At 41.5% G+C, this 15,036-nt stretch overlaps 1 protein-coding gene across 2 annotated transcripts in view; it reads right to left on the bottom strand.

The window, feature by feature from the left end:
- Positions 1 to 1,271: 1,271 nt before the first annotated feature.
- Positions 1,272 to 15,036, bottom strand: part of ISY1 (ISY1 splicing factor homolog) — a 33,243-nt gene continuing 19,478 nt past the window's right edge. The window contains exons 8-11 of one of the 2 annotated variants that reach the window (XM_036229800.1): positions 11,809 to 11,931; positions 10,868 to 10,989; positions 2,413 to 2,496; positions 1,272 to 2,014 (exon numbers count right to left, since the gene is read on the bottom strand). In XM_036229800.1, the coding sequence (XP_036085693.1) occupies positions 1,907 to 2,014; positions 2,413 to 2,496; positions 10,868 to 10,989; positions 11,809 to 11,931 (437 nt within the window). In that variant the 3' untranslated portion in view covers positions 1,272 to 1,906. The remainder of the gene's footprint in view (positions 2,015 to 2,412; positions 2,497 to 10,867; positions 10,990 to 11,808; positions 11,932 to 15,036) is intronic. The other variant, XM_036229802.1, reaches the window with a different exon arrangement.

The following is a 15,036-nucleotide window of genomic DNA, read 5'->3' as shown; positions in this document are numbered from 1 at the left end:
TCACGTGGCCCTCGAGAAAAGAAAACCATAACTGGGCCCATATGGTTTTGAGCTGGGCACCCCAAACCCTTCCCAGAGGTTCTGATGTGAGCCATGCTGTCCCGAGGGCCCTCCGTTGCCTCTGCCCACACCAGATACTGCCCAGTTCCCGGGGCTAACTCACAGGACCAGTCTTGGACTCTAAAGCCAGGGGTCCAGAGGGACTTACTCAAAGCCCCCACTGAGTTTGCTACCGAGTCCTCCTACTTGGGCCAGACCTAGGCTGGGTGCTGGATCCCAGAGCTGACTCTGACCCTGCCTGGCTTCCAGGGGATCTGCTCCCAGAGCTCTAACCTCAACCCTTCCCTGCATCCTACACACATTCACTGAGGGGCTCGGCTGGCGGGGATGGGGGTAGGGAGCACCAGCACTTCCTTCAGAGAAGCCAGGACGCAGGGTGCCCCTGCTCTAGTTACGTTCCCTCTCCTCATCCTCACAGCTCTGAAGTCTCTCCTCTGACACCTTCCCTACACGGCCACTCTGCACCTCACCCAGCTTCTACCCAGCCTCTGCCTGACCTAGCACCTGCCTCTGGTCTCCACAGCTGGCTGCAAGTCAGGTCACCCCCTTGCTCAGACCTCTCTCTGCACGGCTCCCTGCCACCTTCAGTTTCCCTCAAGAAGGGCCTCCAGAACCATCAACAGCCTGGCCACACTCTCCCCAATGCTTGCCACCCCCAGCCACACAGGGCTGTCATGTCCAGCATGTGCTGCTTCCAGGCAGGCAGACCATCCCCTACCCAGATGAAGAACTGAACCTCCTATTGTGCAAAGGGCTTCTCAAAGCAGGACTTCCTGTTCACAAATAGCCCAAGCTGGGGTCCCGACCCAAAGGACAGCCACCCGGTCCTGACACCGATTCCCAGACACTCCTAGGACCCCTCTGAGCATGGAGAGGCCCCTTGCCATTGCCCCAGAGGCTGCAGCCTTTGCTGTTGGTTCTCCCCATTAGAGAGAAAAGACCCAGCTTGGATGGCAGGTTTGGATCCAATTCATGCTTCGTGGGCATCCACGGTGTGCTTTCACACCGGCCACCTCAGGGGCACAGTGAGGATGGCTATGCCTACCTACCTCAGCTCCCAGACAGAATGTGAAACTGGTCACAGCCTTCCCACACTTGGGTTGTGTGTTTTTGGACTCTCTCCCCTGCAGTGATTCTGAACCTCATGTCTCAATGCAACCACTGCCTTCCATAAAGGGAGCCCAGGGAATAAGCAAGCTGCAGACATGGAGGTTTCTCCCACATATAAAAATCTTTTAATAAAAATATCTCTGCAGAACCGGTCAAAAAATTAGCAAACTCAACTTCCTGCCATCTGAGCAAGAGGGAATGAGGCAGGCTGAGTAGGCCATAAAGAACTGTGCCTAGCCCAAAAGGGACAGCTCTGGCTGGCTGCTGACACATGGGATTTAGGCTTAGGGTTGACGAATCTCATTTTTCAAGAGGAGTTATAAAGATGTCTTTTTAAGAAAAACTAACATTTTTTTTTTAATGAGAGTCACTAATTGATCACCCTCCCCACAAAACGAGAGCAGAAAGCTAAATAAAACATTTATAAGCAGCCAGTTAACAGCCCATTTTGCATACCAAGGATAACAAAAAGTGAGTTCATACAGTAGCAAAACGTGTACAAAGGTGATGGCTAACATGTTCAGCATGTAGACAGCCTGCCAGGGAGGCACAGGGCAGACTCTTCCCAAGATCAGTAAATGAGGTCAGAAAAATAAGAGAAGAAAAAATGATGATAAGTAGCAGGAAGCCTGGCAGCACTAGCCTGCCAGCCTGCAGTCTGAGAACAGCAGAATCCAGCTGGGGCTGAAGGACTTCTAGCAGATTTCTAGACCCCGAGGATCACCCTTGCTCAGCCCTAATATCCCAGGAGTCTTTTGGCCTCTTCGCTCTGGGCCTGCAGGGTCTCACTTGCATACTTCTGGAGGAGTTCCATCTTCTTCCTTCGAACAAGTGCCTCCTCAATCTGTGGATAGCAAGAGTAAAAGGCCCATGCTTCATTCCTCAGTAAGGCCCTCCACGCCTTGCTGGAACCCAGCCAGGAGGGAGTACCTAAGGGGTATGTCATCAAGGAGCCCAATACCCAGAGCAGTCACCAAGGTCCCACTCTCTCCCACTGGCAGTATGTGAATAGTGTTTGTCACTTTCCTCTACAGCAAATGAAATCAACCCGGCCTTCTCTGGATTCCCCAACCTATTATGAGCACAGTGACCAGTGCCATGTGCTCAGGAGTCAGAGCTGCCCAAATGGATAGATGGGATAAAAAAACTCAGTAAAGCACTCTGTGGAGTCCTCTTTAGAGGCAAGGCCCTTGGCACTGGGGAAGCTCCACCTGCAAGGGCAGTTCACAGCCTCTATCCTACCTCTTGCTGCGATGGCACAGGGACATGAGCGATGAACTTCTGCTGCCCGTCTTCCCCTTTCTCTTGGCTGCCTTCCTCATCAGACTACAAGCAGAGAACAACCAAAACTCTGTGAGTAGGAGACCGTGAAATAAATGTTGGTAGTCCTATAAAATGCACTTCTCTGCAGCTGTTTGGGGGGGGGGGGGGGAATGAAGAAGTTCTGTACTTATCCAGAAACACAGCAAAGACATCAAGTATAAAAGTCAATAAAACATTTTGTGTACTATGCTACTTTTTGTATTAAGAAAGAAAATAAAATAAAAACTAGTGACAGCAGTGAGGACTAGGTAGATGGAGGACAGAGCCATGAAAGCGTGTCTTTGTTGACTATATGTACTATTTGGTTCTTGAACTTTATGAATATATTATTTATTTTTTAAAATTAAATTTAGAATCTGGTCAAGATGGCAGAGTAGGAACAGACTGTGGTCATCTCTCCTCCCATGACCACATCAAAATTACAACTAAATTACAGAACAATCATTGAGAACCACCTGAAGACTATGTCAACAGAATTCCTGCAACTAAAAATATAAAGAAGCCACAGAGAGAAGTGTATGAGGGGTAGAGTTGCAGAACCGAATGGCCCTCCACCCACGGTGTGGCGATTAAGAATACAGAGGAATTTCTCTGCTGCGGAGGTCCCCCCTGAGGAACGAGGGATCCTAGACCCAAACTGGGCTCCCCAGCCAAAGGTACCAGTACCAGAAGGAGGAGTCAGCATAACAGCTGGCTGTGGAAACTAACAGGTATTGCATCCAAGTGAGACAGTGGGCTGCAAGAGATGGAGGCACTCCTCTTGCAAAGCCTATGCATAGACCCACTTGCTCTGGGCTCCAGTGCTGAACCAACAGCTCAAAAAGTGCCAGGGAGGAACTAAATTGACAAGTTTCAAGACAAGTGCTACAGAGGCATGGATTAGGGCAGCTCTCTACAGGACAGAAGCGCTGGCAGGAGCCACTCACTGTTCCCTCATTGACCCTTCTTCCTCCCATCTAGTTGGCAGATACAGGTAGATACAAAATATGAGATCTCCATTAACCTGCCTAACAAGGTTCTTGCCACCCTGGTGATTCCCTGAAACCCTTCCCCAAACAACTTGCTCACCGCACCTGAGCCTCTATAGGCAGCTCCAGATTAGCCTCATGTTGAAGACTTACTTAAAATCTCTTAAAAATACACAAACCCCAAAAAGCAGTAGCTGGACTTGGCATGCCCTGTACCTGTTGGAAAGCGGCCCAGAGCGGGTATAAGCAGCAACTGGTCTCATGGGCAACAATCAACCACATATTTTGAAATACCTAAGAGGAGTCCCCAAACAACAGAAAAAGAAGCGGTGGCTGAATATGACCCACACTGGAGCTCCTCCAAAGAAGCTCCAGAACCAACACACCTGATAGCCAGGTTAAGATCACACCACAGCATCACCCAAAAACAGCTCCACACACCACACGCCGGAAGGGTGCACTCAGATGGCACCACAGCCCTGCTAAAGTGACTCGAGTGCCATGGGGCCAGACCCCGTATAACATCTCACCTGCGACAGTCACGGGCACGCTCACAGTCAGTAAGCCTGACAGTGAGTCCCACCTACTGACGTGCCAACAGCAACTGAGGCTAAATGACAAAAAAAAGAAAGGCGCACACGAGGGAAAACCACAAAACACCCAGGTCAGCTGAACAGGGAGACTGCGCCACCGGGTCCCACAGGACACCTACTAAGGCCACTCTACTAAGACTGGGAGATGTAGCAGACCTACCTAATACACAGAAACAAACACAGGGAGTCACACAAAATGAGGAGACAAAGAAACATGTCCCAAGTGAAAGAACAAGATAAAACTCCAGAAAAAGAACTAAACGAAATGGAGACAAGCAATCTACCACGTACAGAGCTCAACGATTATAGGGGAAGAATAGATGAATTCAGGGACAACTTCAACAAAGAAACAGCAAACATAAAAATGAGAAAGAAAACAAAAAAGAACCAGTCAGAAATGAAGACTACATTAGATGGGATCAACAGCATATTAGATGAAGCAGAGGATCAAATCAGCAATCTGGAAGCCAAGGTCATGGAAAACACCCAATCGGACAGCAAAAAAGAAAAGAAAAGAAAATTAAGACAGTTTAAGGGACCTCTGGGACAACATCAAACATTCCCATCGTAGGGGCAGCAGAAAGAGAAGGGAGCGAGCAAGGGATTAAAACCCTATCTAAAGAAATAATGACTGAAAACTGCCCTAACTTGGCAAAGAAATAGACATACAAGTCCAGTAAGCTACGAGAGTCCCAAACAAGATGGACCCAAAGGGGCCCATACCAAGACACATCAAGACACATCATAATTAAAATGCCAAAAGTTAAATACAAAGAATCTTAAAAGCAGCAAGAGAAAAAGCCAGAAGAAATTAATACAAGCTATTCAAAGTGATGAAAAGCAAGGACGAAAACCAATACTCTGCGCAGCAAGGCTATCATTTGTTCTTTGTTCTATCAAAGAACAAAGAGTTTCCAGACAAGAAAAAGCCAAAGAACTTCATTACCACCAAACCAGTATTACTATTACAAGAAATGTTAAAGGGTCTTCTTCAAGAAGAAAGGGGGGGGGGGGGCGGGGGACGGAGAGAACATAAATATGAATAACAAAATGATAATAACTAGATACCTCTCAATAATCATTTTAAACATAAATGGATTAAACACTTCAGTCAAAAAACAAAGAGTGGCTGATTGGATAAGAAAACAAGACCCACACAAGAGACACGCTTCAGATCAAAAGACACACAGACTAAAAGTAAAGGGATGAAAAAAGATATTTTCTGCAAGTGGAAACCAAAAAAAGCTGGGATAGCAATACTTATATCAGACAAAATAGACTTTAACAAGGGCTGTAACAAGAGACAAAGACGGGCATTTCATAATAAGGGGTCAATCCAACAAGAGGACATAACTCTTGTACACAACTACGCACCTAACGTAGGAGCACCTAAATATATAAAGCAAATACTGACAGACATAAAGGGAGATATCGAGAGTAGTACAGTAACACAGTAATAGCAGGGGACTTTAGCACTCCATCGACACCAATGGATAAATCATCCAGACAGAAAATCAACGAGAAAACAATGGCCTTAGATGACACATTTGACCACACGGACTTAACTGATATTTATAGGACATGTCATTCCAAAGCAGCAGAATGTATACGTTCTTTTCAAGCGTACATGGAACAAATTCCAGGATAGACCACGTGTTAGGCCACAGAATGAATCTCAATACATTGGACAAGACTGAAACCATATCAAGCATCTTCTCCAATCACAACGGTATGAAACTAGAAATCAATTACAAGAAGAAAACTGAAAAGCACACAAACACGTGGAGGCTAAATGACATGCTACTAAACAGTGAATAGATTAACAAGACCAAGGAAGAAATCAAAAGATATCGAGACAGATGCAAATGAAAACACAACTATCGAAATCTATGGGACCCAGCAAAGCAGTTCAGAGAAATTCATAGCAATACACCCCTACCTCAAGAAACAAGAAGAAGCTCAAGCAATCTAACGTTGCACCTAAAGAAACTAGAAAAAGAAGAACACGCAAAGCCCGAAGTGAGTAGAAGGAAGGAAATAATGAAGATCAGAGCAGAAATAAACAAAATAGAGTCTAAAAAAATAGAACCAAGAGTTGGTTCTGTGAAAAGATAAAAGTTGATAAACCTTTAACCAGATGCATCAAGGAAAACGGAGGGCCCAAATATATAAAATCAGAAATGGAAGAGAAGTGACAACCAAAAGCACAGAAATACAAAGGATTACTTAAAAAAAAAAAAAAAAAAAACCCACTAAGAACAATTATATGCCAACAAATTGGACAACCTGGAAGAAATAGATAAAGTCCTAGAAACATACAACTTTCCAAGACTGAATCAGGAGGAAAGAAAAAATCTGAACAGATAGCTACCAACAAAATTGAATCAGTAATCAAAAAACTCCCAATGAACAACAGTCCTGGACCGGATGACTTTACAGGTGAATTTTACCAAACATTCAAAGAAGAATTAATGCCGCTCCTTCTCAAACTATTATAAAAAATTAAAGAGGAGGGAACCCAAACTCATTTTACGAGGCCAGCATGATACCGAAACCAGACAGAGACACTACAAAAAAAAAGAAAAAGAAATTATAGGCCAATAGCCATGATGAACATAGACACAAAAATCCTCAACAAAACATTGGCAAACCAAGTTCAGCAGTACATTAAAAAGATCATACACTATAATCAGGTGAGATTTATTCCCAGGATCCTGGCTTGGTTCAATATCTGAAAAATCAATCAATGTGATACAACACATCAACAAAATGAAGGATAAAAATCACACGATCATATCAATAGGTGCAGAAAAGCACTAGCCAAAATCCAACATCCATTTACGATAAAAACTCTCACAACGTGGGGACAGAGGAAGCGTACCTCAGTGTAATAAAGGCTGTATATGACAAACCCATACCCAACATTGAAAAGCTGAAAGCTTTTTTGTTAAGATCAGGAACAAGACACCGATGTCCACTTTCACCACTTTTATTCAACATAGTACTGGAAGTCCAAGCCACAACAATCGGACCAAAAAAAAAAAAAAAGAAAGAAAGAAAGAAAGAAAGAAAAGGCATCCAAATCGGAAAGGAAGAAGTAAAACTGTCATTATTTATAGATGACATACTATAGAGAGAGAACCCTAAAGAGCCCACCAAAAAACTATTGGAACTGATAAACGAATTTGGTAGAGTAGCAGGATATAAAATTAATATTCAGAAATTCAGAAACTGGTTGCATTTTTGTACACTAATAACAAATTATCAGAAAGAGAAATTAGGAAAACAATCTCATTTACAACTGCATCAAAAAGAATAAAATACCTAGGAATAAATTTAACCAAGGAGATTAAAAGTGTCTTACTCGGAAAACTGTAAGACACTGAAGAAAGAAACTAAAAAAGATACAAATAAATGGAAGCATATACCGTGCTCATGGATAGGAAGAATTACCATCGTTAAAATGTCCACGCTACCCAAGGTAATCTACAGATTCAATACAATCCCTATCAAAATACCAATGGCATTTTTCACAGAACTAGCACAAATAACCCTAAAATTTGTATGGAGCCACAAAAGACCCCGAATACACAAAACGATCCTGAGGAAAAAGAACAAAGTTGGAGGTATCATTGCTACCTGATATCAAACTATATCACGAGGCTACAGTAATCAAAACTGGCATAAAAACAGACACATAGATCAATGGAACAGAACGGAGAGCTCAGAAATAAATCCAGCCTTTATGATCAAGTAATCTGTGACAGAGGCAGTAAGACTTACAGTGGGGTAAAGACAGTCTCTTCAATAAAAGATGATGGGAAAACGGGACAGATACATGTGGAAAAATGAGACTAGACCACTTTCTTTTACCATTTGCAAGAATAAACTCAAAATGGATTAAAGGCTTAAATCCATATAAGAGCCAAACCCATAAAACTAGAAGAAAACACAGGCAGTCAACTCTACGATAATACTCGTAGCAATATTTTTTTTGGATATGTCTCCTCGGATGAAGGAAACAAAAGAAAAACAAATGGGACCACAGCAAACTAAAAAGTTTCTGTACAGCAATGGAAACCGTCGACAAAACAGAAAGACACCTGCTGAATGCGAGGAGTTATTTGCAAATGATACGTCCAATCAAGGCTAATACCCAAAATATATAAGAAACTGATACACTTTAACTCCCCAAAAACAAACAATCCAATTAAAAAATGGGCAGAGGACCTGAACAGACATTTCTCCAAAAAGGACATACAGATGGCCAACAGACATATGAACAGATAGATACTCAGCATTACCAATCATCAGGGAGATGCAAATTAAAACTACAAGATATCACCTCACACCCATCAGGCTGGCTATCATCAATAAATCAACAAACAAGAATTGGCAAGGATGTGGAGGAAAGGGAACCCTCGTGTAAACTGGTACGGCAGCTATGGAAAACAACATGGAGGTTCCTCAAAAAATTAAAAGTAGAACTAGCATATGACCCGGCAATTTCACTTTTGGGTATTTATCCAAAGAAATCCAAAACACCAGTTCAGAAAGACAGATGCATCCCTGTGTTCACTGCAGCATTATTTACAATAGCCAAGATATGGAAGAAACCTAAATGCCCATCGACAGATGAATGGATGAAGAAGAGGCATTACTTGGACAGAATGAAATATTACCATTTGCTACGGCTTGGATGGACCTACAGGGTATTATGCTAAATGAAATAAGTCAGACAGAGAAAGACAAATACCGTATGATTTCACTTATATGTGGAATCTAAAAAACAAAATAAACAAACAAAACAAACAAATTCATAGATACAAAGAACAAATTCACGGTTGCCAGATGGGAGGGCACTTGGGATGATGGGTGAAAAAGGGGACAGTATTGGCAGTTACAAAAATAGTCACAGGGATGTAAAGTATAGCATAGGGAATATAGTCAATGATACTGTAATAACTATGCATGGTGTCAGATGGGTACTAGACTTATTGGGCTGATCACTTTGTAAGTTACATAAATGTCTAATCACTATGTTGTACACCCAAAAGTAATGTATTGTATATCAAGTATCATTGAAAAATAAGAAAAAATTAAATTTAAAACATGTACCACATGTAGACAAAAAGTCCATAGAGGATGCATGTGAGTTAACAGAGATTACTGATAACTGAAGGAAATAATATGGCCTTGGAAATATGGGGACAGGGGACTCCACAACTTGGTGAGAGTTCATTGTGTGCCAGATGCTCTACACCCTCTTCCCTCAACCTGGCTGCAATGTGGAGCTGGCTGGACACCCTTTGGTGGAACCTCTCAGTTCAAGAACTGGTCCAAGCAGTTTGGGAAAGTGTTTAGCTGTATCTACTTAAGTTAAACGCACATCTACCCTATGATCTGGTAAGTGCACTCCTCTGAATATACTCAACAGAAACAACTGCATGCAAATAAGAATGATCAAAACAGTCCAACTTATTATAGCCCCAAACTGGACACTAAACAAATACCCATGACCACTAGATAGAAAAGAGTATGCATGATTCCAGTGATATATCAAGTTCAAAACAGGTAAAACTTATAGGTTTGGGTGTCACTCTCTTATAGGCCAAGAGAGTGACACCCAAAGGGGCAAAAGCAAGATTATGGGGTGCTGGTATGTTCACCTTATAAAAATTCAATGACCTGCTCTTTTACCACTTGTGTCCTTTTCTGCATATGAAATATTACTCAGCAATAAAAAGGAATGAACTCTTGAATGCAACAACTCAGATGGATCTCAAGGGCCCTGTGCTGAGTATAATGGCCATCCCTAAAGGTGACATACAACTCCATTTATGAAACATTGGGAGAAACTCAGTGAAGGACAGAACTTTGTAACTTCCCATAAATCTATAATTGTTTCAAAATAAAAAGTAAAAGTAAAATTCCTTTGGTGGCTGTCCACTAAAAACCTTTTAACCCTAGAGCCAGTGCCTCTGCTTTTCCCACCTGGCATAGGGCTGTGCACAGTAGTCTCTAATTAAACAAAAATTCACTAAAAGAGCCAGTGGATCCTTGTACCTAGAGAAAATCTTCCTAGAATACGCTGCCATCCTGCTTCAAATGCTTCACTATCCCTACTGCTCAACAGTCAGATCTGAGTATGAACCTCAGGTCTGCTATATCCTATGTGACACTGACCAAGTCACTAACCTTCTCTGAGCCTGCTTCCTTGTGAGTGATATCACAGTAAGCTCCTCCCATATGACCCGACTATGGATGGGTGATCCCCTGCTTTCTCAGTCCAGCAAATCAGCTCCATTCTGGACCTATCTGGGGATCAAAGCCTAAACATGCCAGGCCTTGCAGAAGAGCTGGGAGCTGGGAGGCTATACCTCAGAGGCAGGGATTATAGCTCCATCCCTAACTATGACCCTCTGATAAGTCCCTTCTCTGTTCTGGGCTGGTTTCCATCTTTAAAATGGAAGTGTAATGGGCTAAAACTTGTATGGCTTCAAATATGTTTATAAATCCAATTCCAATATATTCAGGAGGGCCTGAATATATATCTCTAAGACAAAAGTAAGTAATCCCTGATATAAAGCAGTTTATAAAGTGCTGTCAAAGCCATTACTTTCTGGAAACCTTTCTGTGATACTGGGAGGTGATCATACCTGTCTTCCAGGTGAGCAGGCTGAGGTCTTGGCTGGAAGAAGGGGCAAACTTCCTTCTTACCATACCAGCTGATTCTCTAGGAGCCCAGTCTTCACAACTCAGAGCAAAATGTAGTAAGTGCCAGATGACCCTAACTGCCCACCCAGTCAGTACCTCTTCCTCGGCAACAGCATAAATGTTGATCTCTTCCTCCTCTTCCTCCTCCTCTTCCTTTTCTCCTCTTGCCAGACGGGCCTCTCTCTCTGCTTTCCACTTTTCCACTAATTCAGCTCTGACTGAAGACAAGGGAGAGTAGGAGTTACTTTGGTCTCTAAATAAGCTTTAAATACTATGCAAAGGAAGAACAAGATGTTCCCTCTGCTCTGGTGGGTGAAACTGGATGTGAGAAGCAGTCTGGTCTTACAACAGGTCTGGCCTTAAGTCTCTACGAGGTGGCATTTTAGGAAACATCCTCTAATCCTCCCCAGTAGAACAACCTGCTGGCTTCCTGACATGCTCACATGAAAATGGAGATGCAGTTGTGTGGCATGCTAGCAAAGAGCTCCAACTCCTAAGCTTCCAAAGCCTTAGCTCAATGAACCACAAAGGGAGCAGCACTAACTTATTCTTCACAGGGTTGTCACGAGGCTTCAAAAGAACATCCATAAAAGGTTCGGCATAATGTTTGGCATAGAGGAAGCACTCAGAAAGGGAGACCCATCTTGCTCTACAGTGATATAACCCATTAGCTGTGTTCAAAACAAATTTAAATCTCCTTAAGTGGGCACCAATTCATGATTTCAAGAAAGGCCAATCCAGGAAGGAAACTAGATGATGATCCCTAATGGACAGGGACCAGGTCAGATGCCACTCTCTGGTTTCCCCAACATGTTCCTTCAGGCCCAACACCACATTAACTGCCTCGTAGTTACTGTGTGTGTATGTGTGGGGTGGTGGTGGTGGTGGATCATTAGACAGACCATTTCCTCTGAAGACCATTAGGAACAAAGAAAACTCCTTTTTGGAATAAAGCACTAATTAAAAACCCATTTTCAAAGGAGATAACAGAAACCAGATATCAAACCAGTAATGAAATAAAATTCCTGCAAACCTACATCTCTTTTCATATTCCTGCTCCAAAGGCACAATAACACCATCGTCTTCATCTAGGTAACCATAGTATTCAAAATCAATTGCCTTCATGAGTTCAGCACGTGTCTTTCTCGGAGGAGGAAGAGCTGAAAGAAAGAGCATCAACACAGCTGAATTTGCCATCACAATCACACTCAAGCCTTCCCCCTACACAATGTTACACAGGCATACAGTACATGTGTTCACGAAAATATGAAAAGGCACTTTTCTACACTGCTAATAGAATTATATAAGTGGTACTAACCTTTTAAAAATTAGTGTTGAAATCTTTGTCCCAATTAGTCCATTTAAAAGGAAACTATCCTAAATTAATAAACAAAAGCTGGCAAAGGTTCACGGACAGAGATGTACATCACAGCACTATTTATATAACAGTGAAAACTTGGAATAAACTAGGATTATTAATTGCAGGATGTGTGGGATGGGGTAGCCTGTAGCCCTGATAATGCTGTTTCACAAGATACTTTGATAACACTGGAAATGTCATAATTTTTAACTGAAAAAACCAGAATGGGAAAACATAAGTATATAGGTAAAACAAAAGAAACTATAAACGAACAAAAAAGATAAATGAGAACGTTCTGAAGAAAATATTTTCAGTCTAAAGATTACTATTCAGAATATTTAAGTAATTCTTGAAAATCAAAAGGGAAATGACAACAGAGTAGTCAAAGAATAAAAGCTGATAATTTAAGAAGAAACTCATGCATGAAAATTTCAATTAGTGATTGGATTAAATCATCAATTTCATTAGTAATCAGAGAAATAAAAAACATTTTCAGCCATCAGATCACCAAAAATATTTACAATTATGAAAATCTGGAAATAACTAGACGTCTACCAAAGAAGGAATGGTTTTATAAAGTTATGGTTAATTCATACCACGATATTCCCTAATCATACCATGATATTCTCTAATAATTCATACCATGATATTCTCATCCACTAATAGAGTTCTAAGTAGAACTGTGGGAGAATATCAATGGATATCACAACATGGCAGACAGGTATGGGAGAGCCACTGTGTTTTCGCAAGCCTCCATCTGCTACCCTGATATAGGTAACGGTGACTCTGTCTACCTCTCCTCCACTCTTAGTCAGTGTGTTGTGGGTGGTAGTCACCATGTTGGCTGCACCAGGACAGAGTACCAGGCTAAAATCTGGCTGGTTCACAGCACTGCATTCCACCACAGGGACTGGTTTAAGGGTAGAACTATAATCTAATCAAAACCAAACAAACTCAATTCTGGGAATTTTGCTTGAACTGCTGAAAGAGGGCAAATATTAAGTCAATGGTAGACAACTTGCCACCCACCACAAGCCTAGAAAAGTTAAGACAGAAAACAAAAACCCACACAATGGAAGTCAAAACTACAATACGGAGAAATGTGAACTGCAGTGGGCCACTCCTGATTACTTGTGGGCTTTTCAGTTATGTGAGCCAAAAATTTAGGCTTTTGTGCCTAAAGTGAATTGGGGTTGGGTCACCTGTCACTTTTACTAATGAAAGTTAGCCAATGGACTAAACATAAAAGTGCATATAAAAAAGCCTGGAAGGGAACATACCAAATAGATAATAATGGTTACCTAGAGTTATCTAGCAGGGGCACTGTGACTAGGGAAGGAAGGGGGGTGATCAAGAGGGCTGTACTATACTATTCAAATTATATTCGATTAACTTATGCACTTTCTTGTTTAAAAAAAAAATCTATGCCTGGAATAAAGATAAGAAAAATACAAATGCAAAAAATAAACACATAGACTATAAACTCAATTTAGGAGCCCCACCACCACCACCACAACCCTTAAAATACTGGAAGGAAATAGTCCTGACATGTCAACGATCATCATCAATACATTATGAAAACACAAGTGGTTTTTTTCTGATTTCTGTATTTTACAACTTATCTGCAAAAAAATTATATTGCTTTCATAATGAACAGCATAATATTTAAACTCTAAATTATTTTAAAGCAATGTTAATGACACGTGCAAACGCAGTTTTAGCATAATGAATTTAAAAATAAGCAGGGTTTAATGAAGGTAGAATTATATTTTTAAACTGGTGAGAATACTGGTATCAATCTTTTCTGCTTTTCACACTTTTTCTTTGGGGTTTAGACTACTTTTCCAAAAAGCAAAATTAAAATACAGACATACTTCATTTCACTGTGATTTGCTTTATTTGTGCTTTGCAGACATTGTGCGGCAACCCTGCTTCCAGCAAGTCTTTGGCACCGTCTTTACAACAGCACTTGTTCACTTTGTGTCTGTGACATTTTGGTAATTCTCCCAGTATTTCAAACTTTTTCATTATTATTATATTTGTTATGGTGATCAGTGATCAGTGGTCTTTGATATTATTACTGTAATTGTTTTGGGGCACCACAAACTACAATTATATAAGATGGCAAACTTAATTACTGTGTGTTCTGACTGCTATGCTGACCATTTGTTCCCTCATCTCTCTTCCTCTCCTTGGGTCTCCCTATACCCTGAGACACAACAATATTGAAATTAGGCCAACTACAATAACCCTACAATAGCCTGTAAGTGTTCAAGTGAAAGGAAGGGTCACATGTCTCACATTTTAAATCAAAAGCTAGAAATGATTAAGTTTAGTAAGGAAGGCATGTCAAACGCTGAGATAAGTCAAAAGTTAGGCCTCTTGAACCAAGCAGTTAGTCAAGTTGTAAATGCGAAGGAAAAGTTCTTGAAGGAAATTAAAATTGCTACTCCAATGAACACATGAAATATAAGAAAACAAAAGACTTATTGCTGGTGTAGAGAAAATTTTAGTGGTCTGCAGAAAAGATCAAGCCAGCCCACGACATTCCTTTAAGCCACAGCCTAATCCAGAGCTAGGACCTGACTCTCTTCAATTCTATGAAAACTGAGAGAGGTGATGAAGCAGCAGCAGAAAAGTTTGAAGTTAGCAGAGGTTGGCTGATGAGGTTTAAGGAAAGAGGCTATCTCCATAGCATAGAAGTACAAGAGGAAGCAGCATGTGCTGCTGTAGAAGCTGCAACGAGTTATCCAGAAGTTCCAACTAAGATAATTAATGAAGGTGGCTACACTACACAGACTTTCAATAGATGAAACAGCCTTATACTGGGAGAAGATGCCATCTGGAACTTTCATAGCTAGAGAGAAGTCAATACCTGGCTTCAAAGCTCCCAAGGACAAGCTAG

Source organism: Rousettus aegyptiacus, unplaced genomic scaffold, assembly GCF_014176215.1.
Source record: "Rousettus aegyptiacus isolate mRouAeg1 unplaced genomic scaffold, mRouAeg1.p scaffold_m13_p_12, whole genome shotgun sequence".
Lineage (NCBI taxonomy): Eukaryota > Metazoa > Chordata > Mammalia > Chiroptera > Pteropodidae > Rousettus > Rousettus aegyptiacus.
The sequence above is the reverse complement of the archived record's forward strand: the minus strand, read 5'-3'. Positions and strand labels throughout refer to the sequence as shown.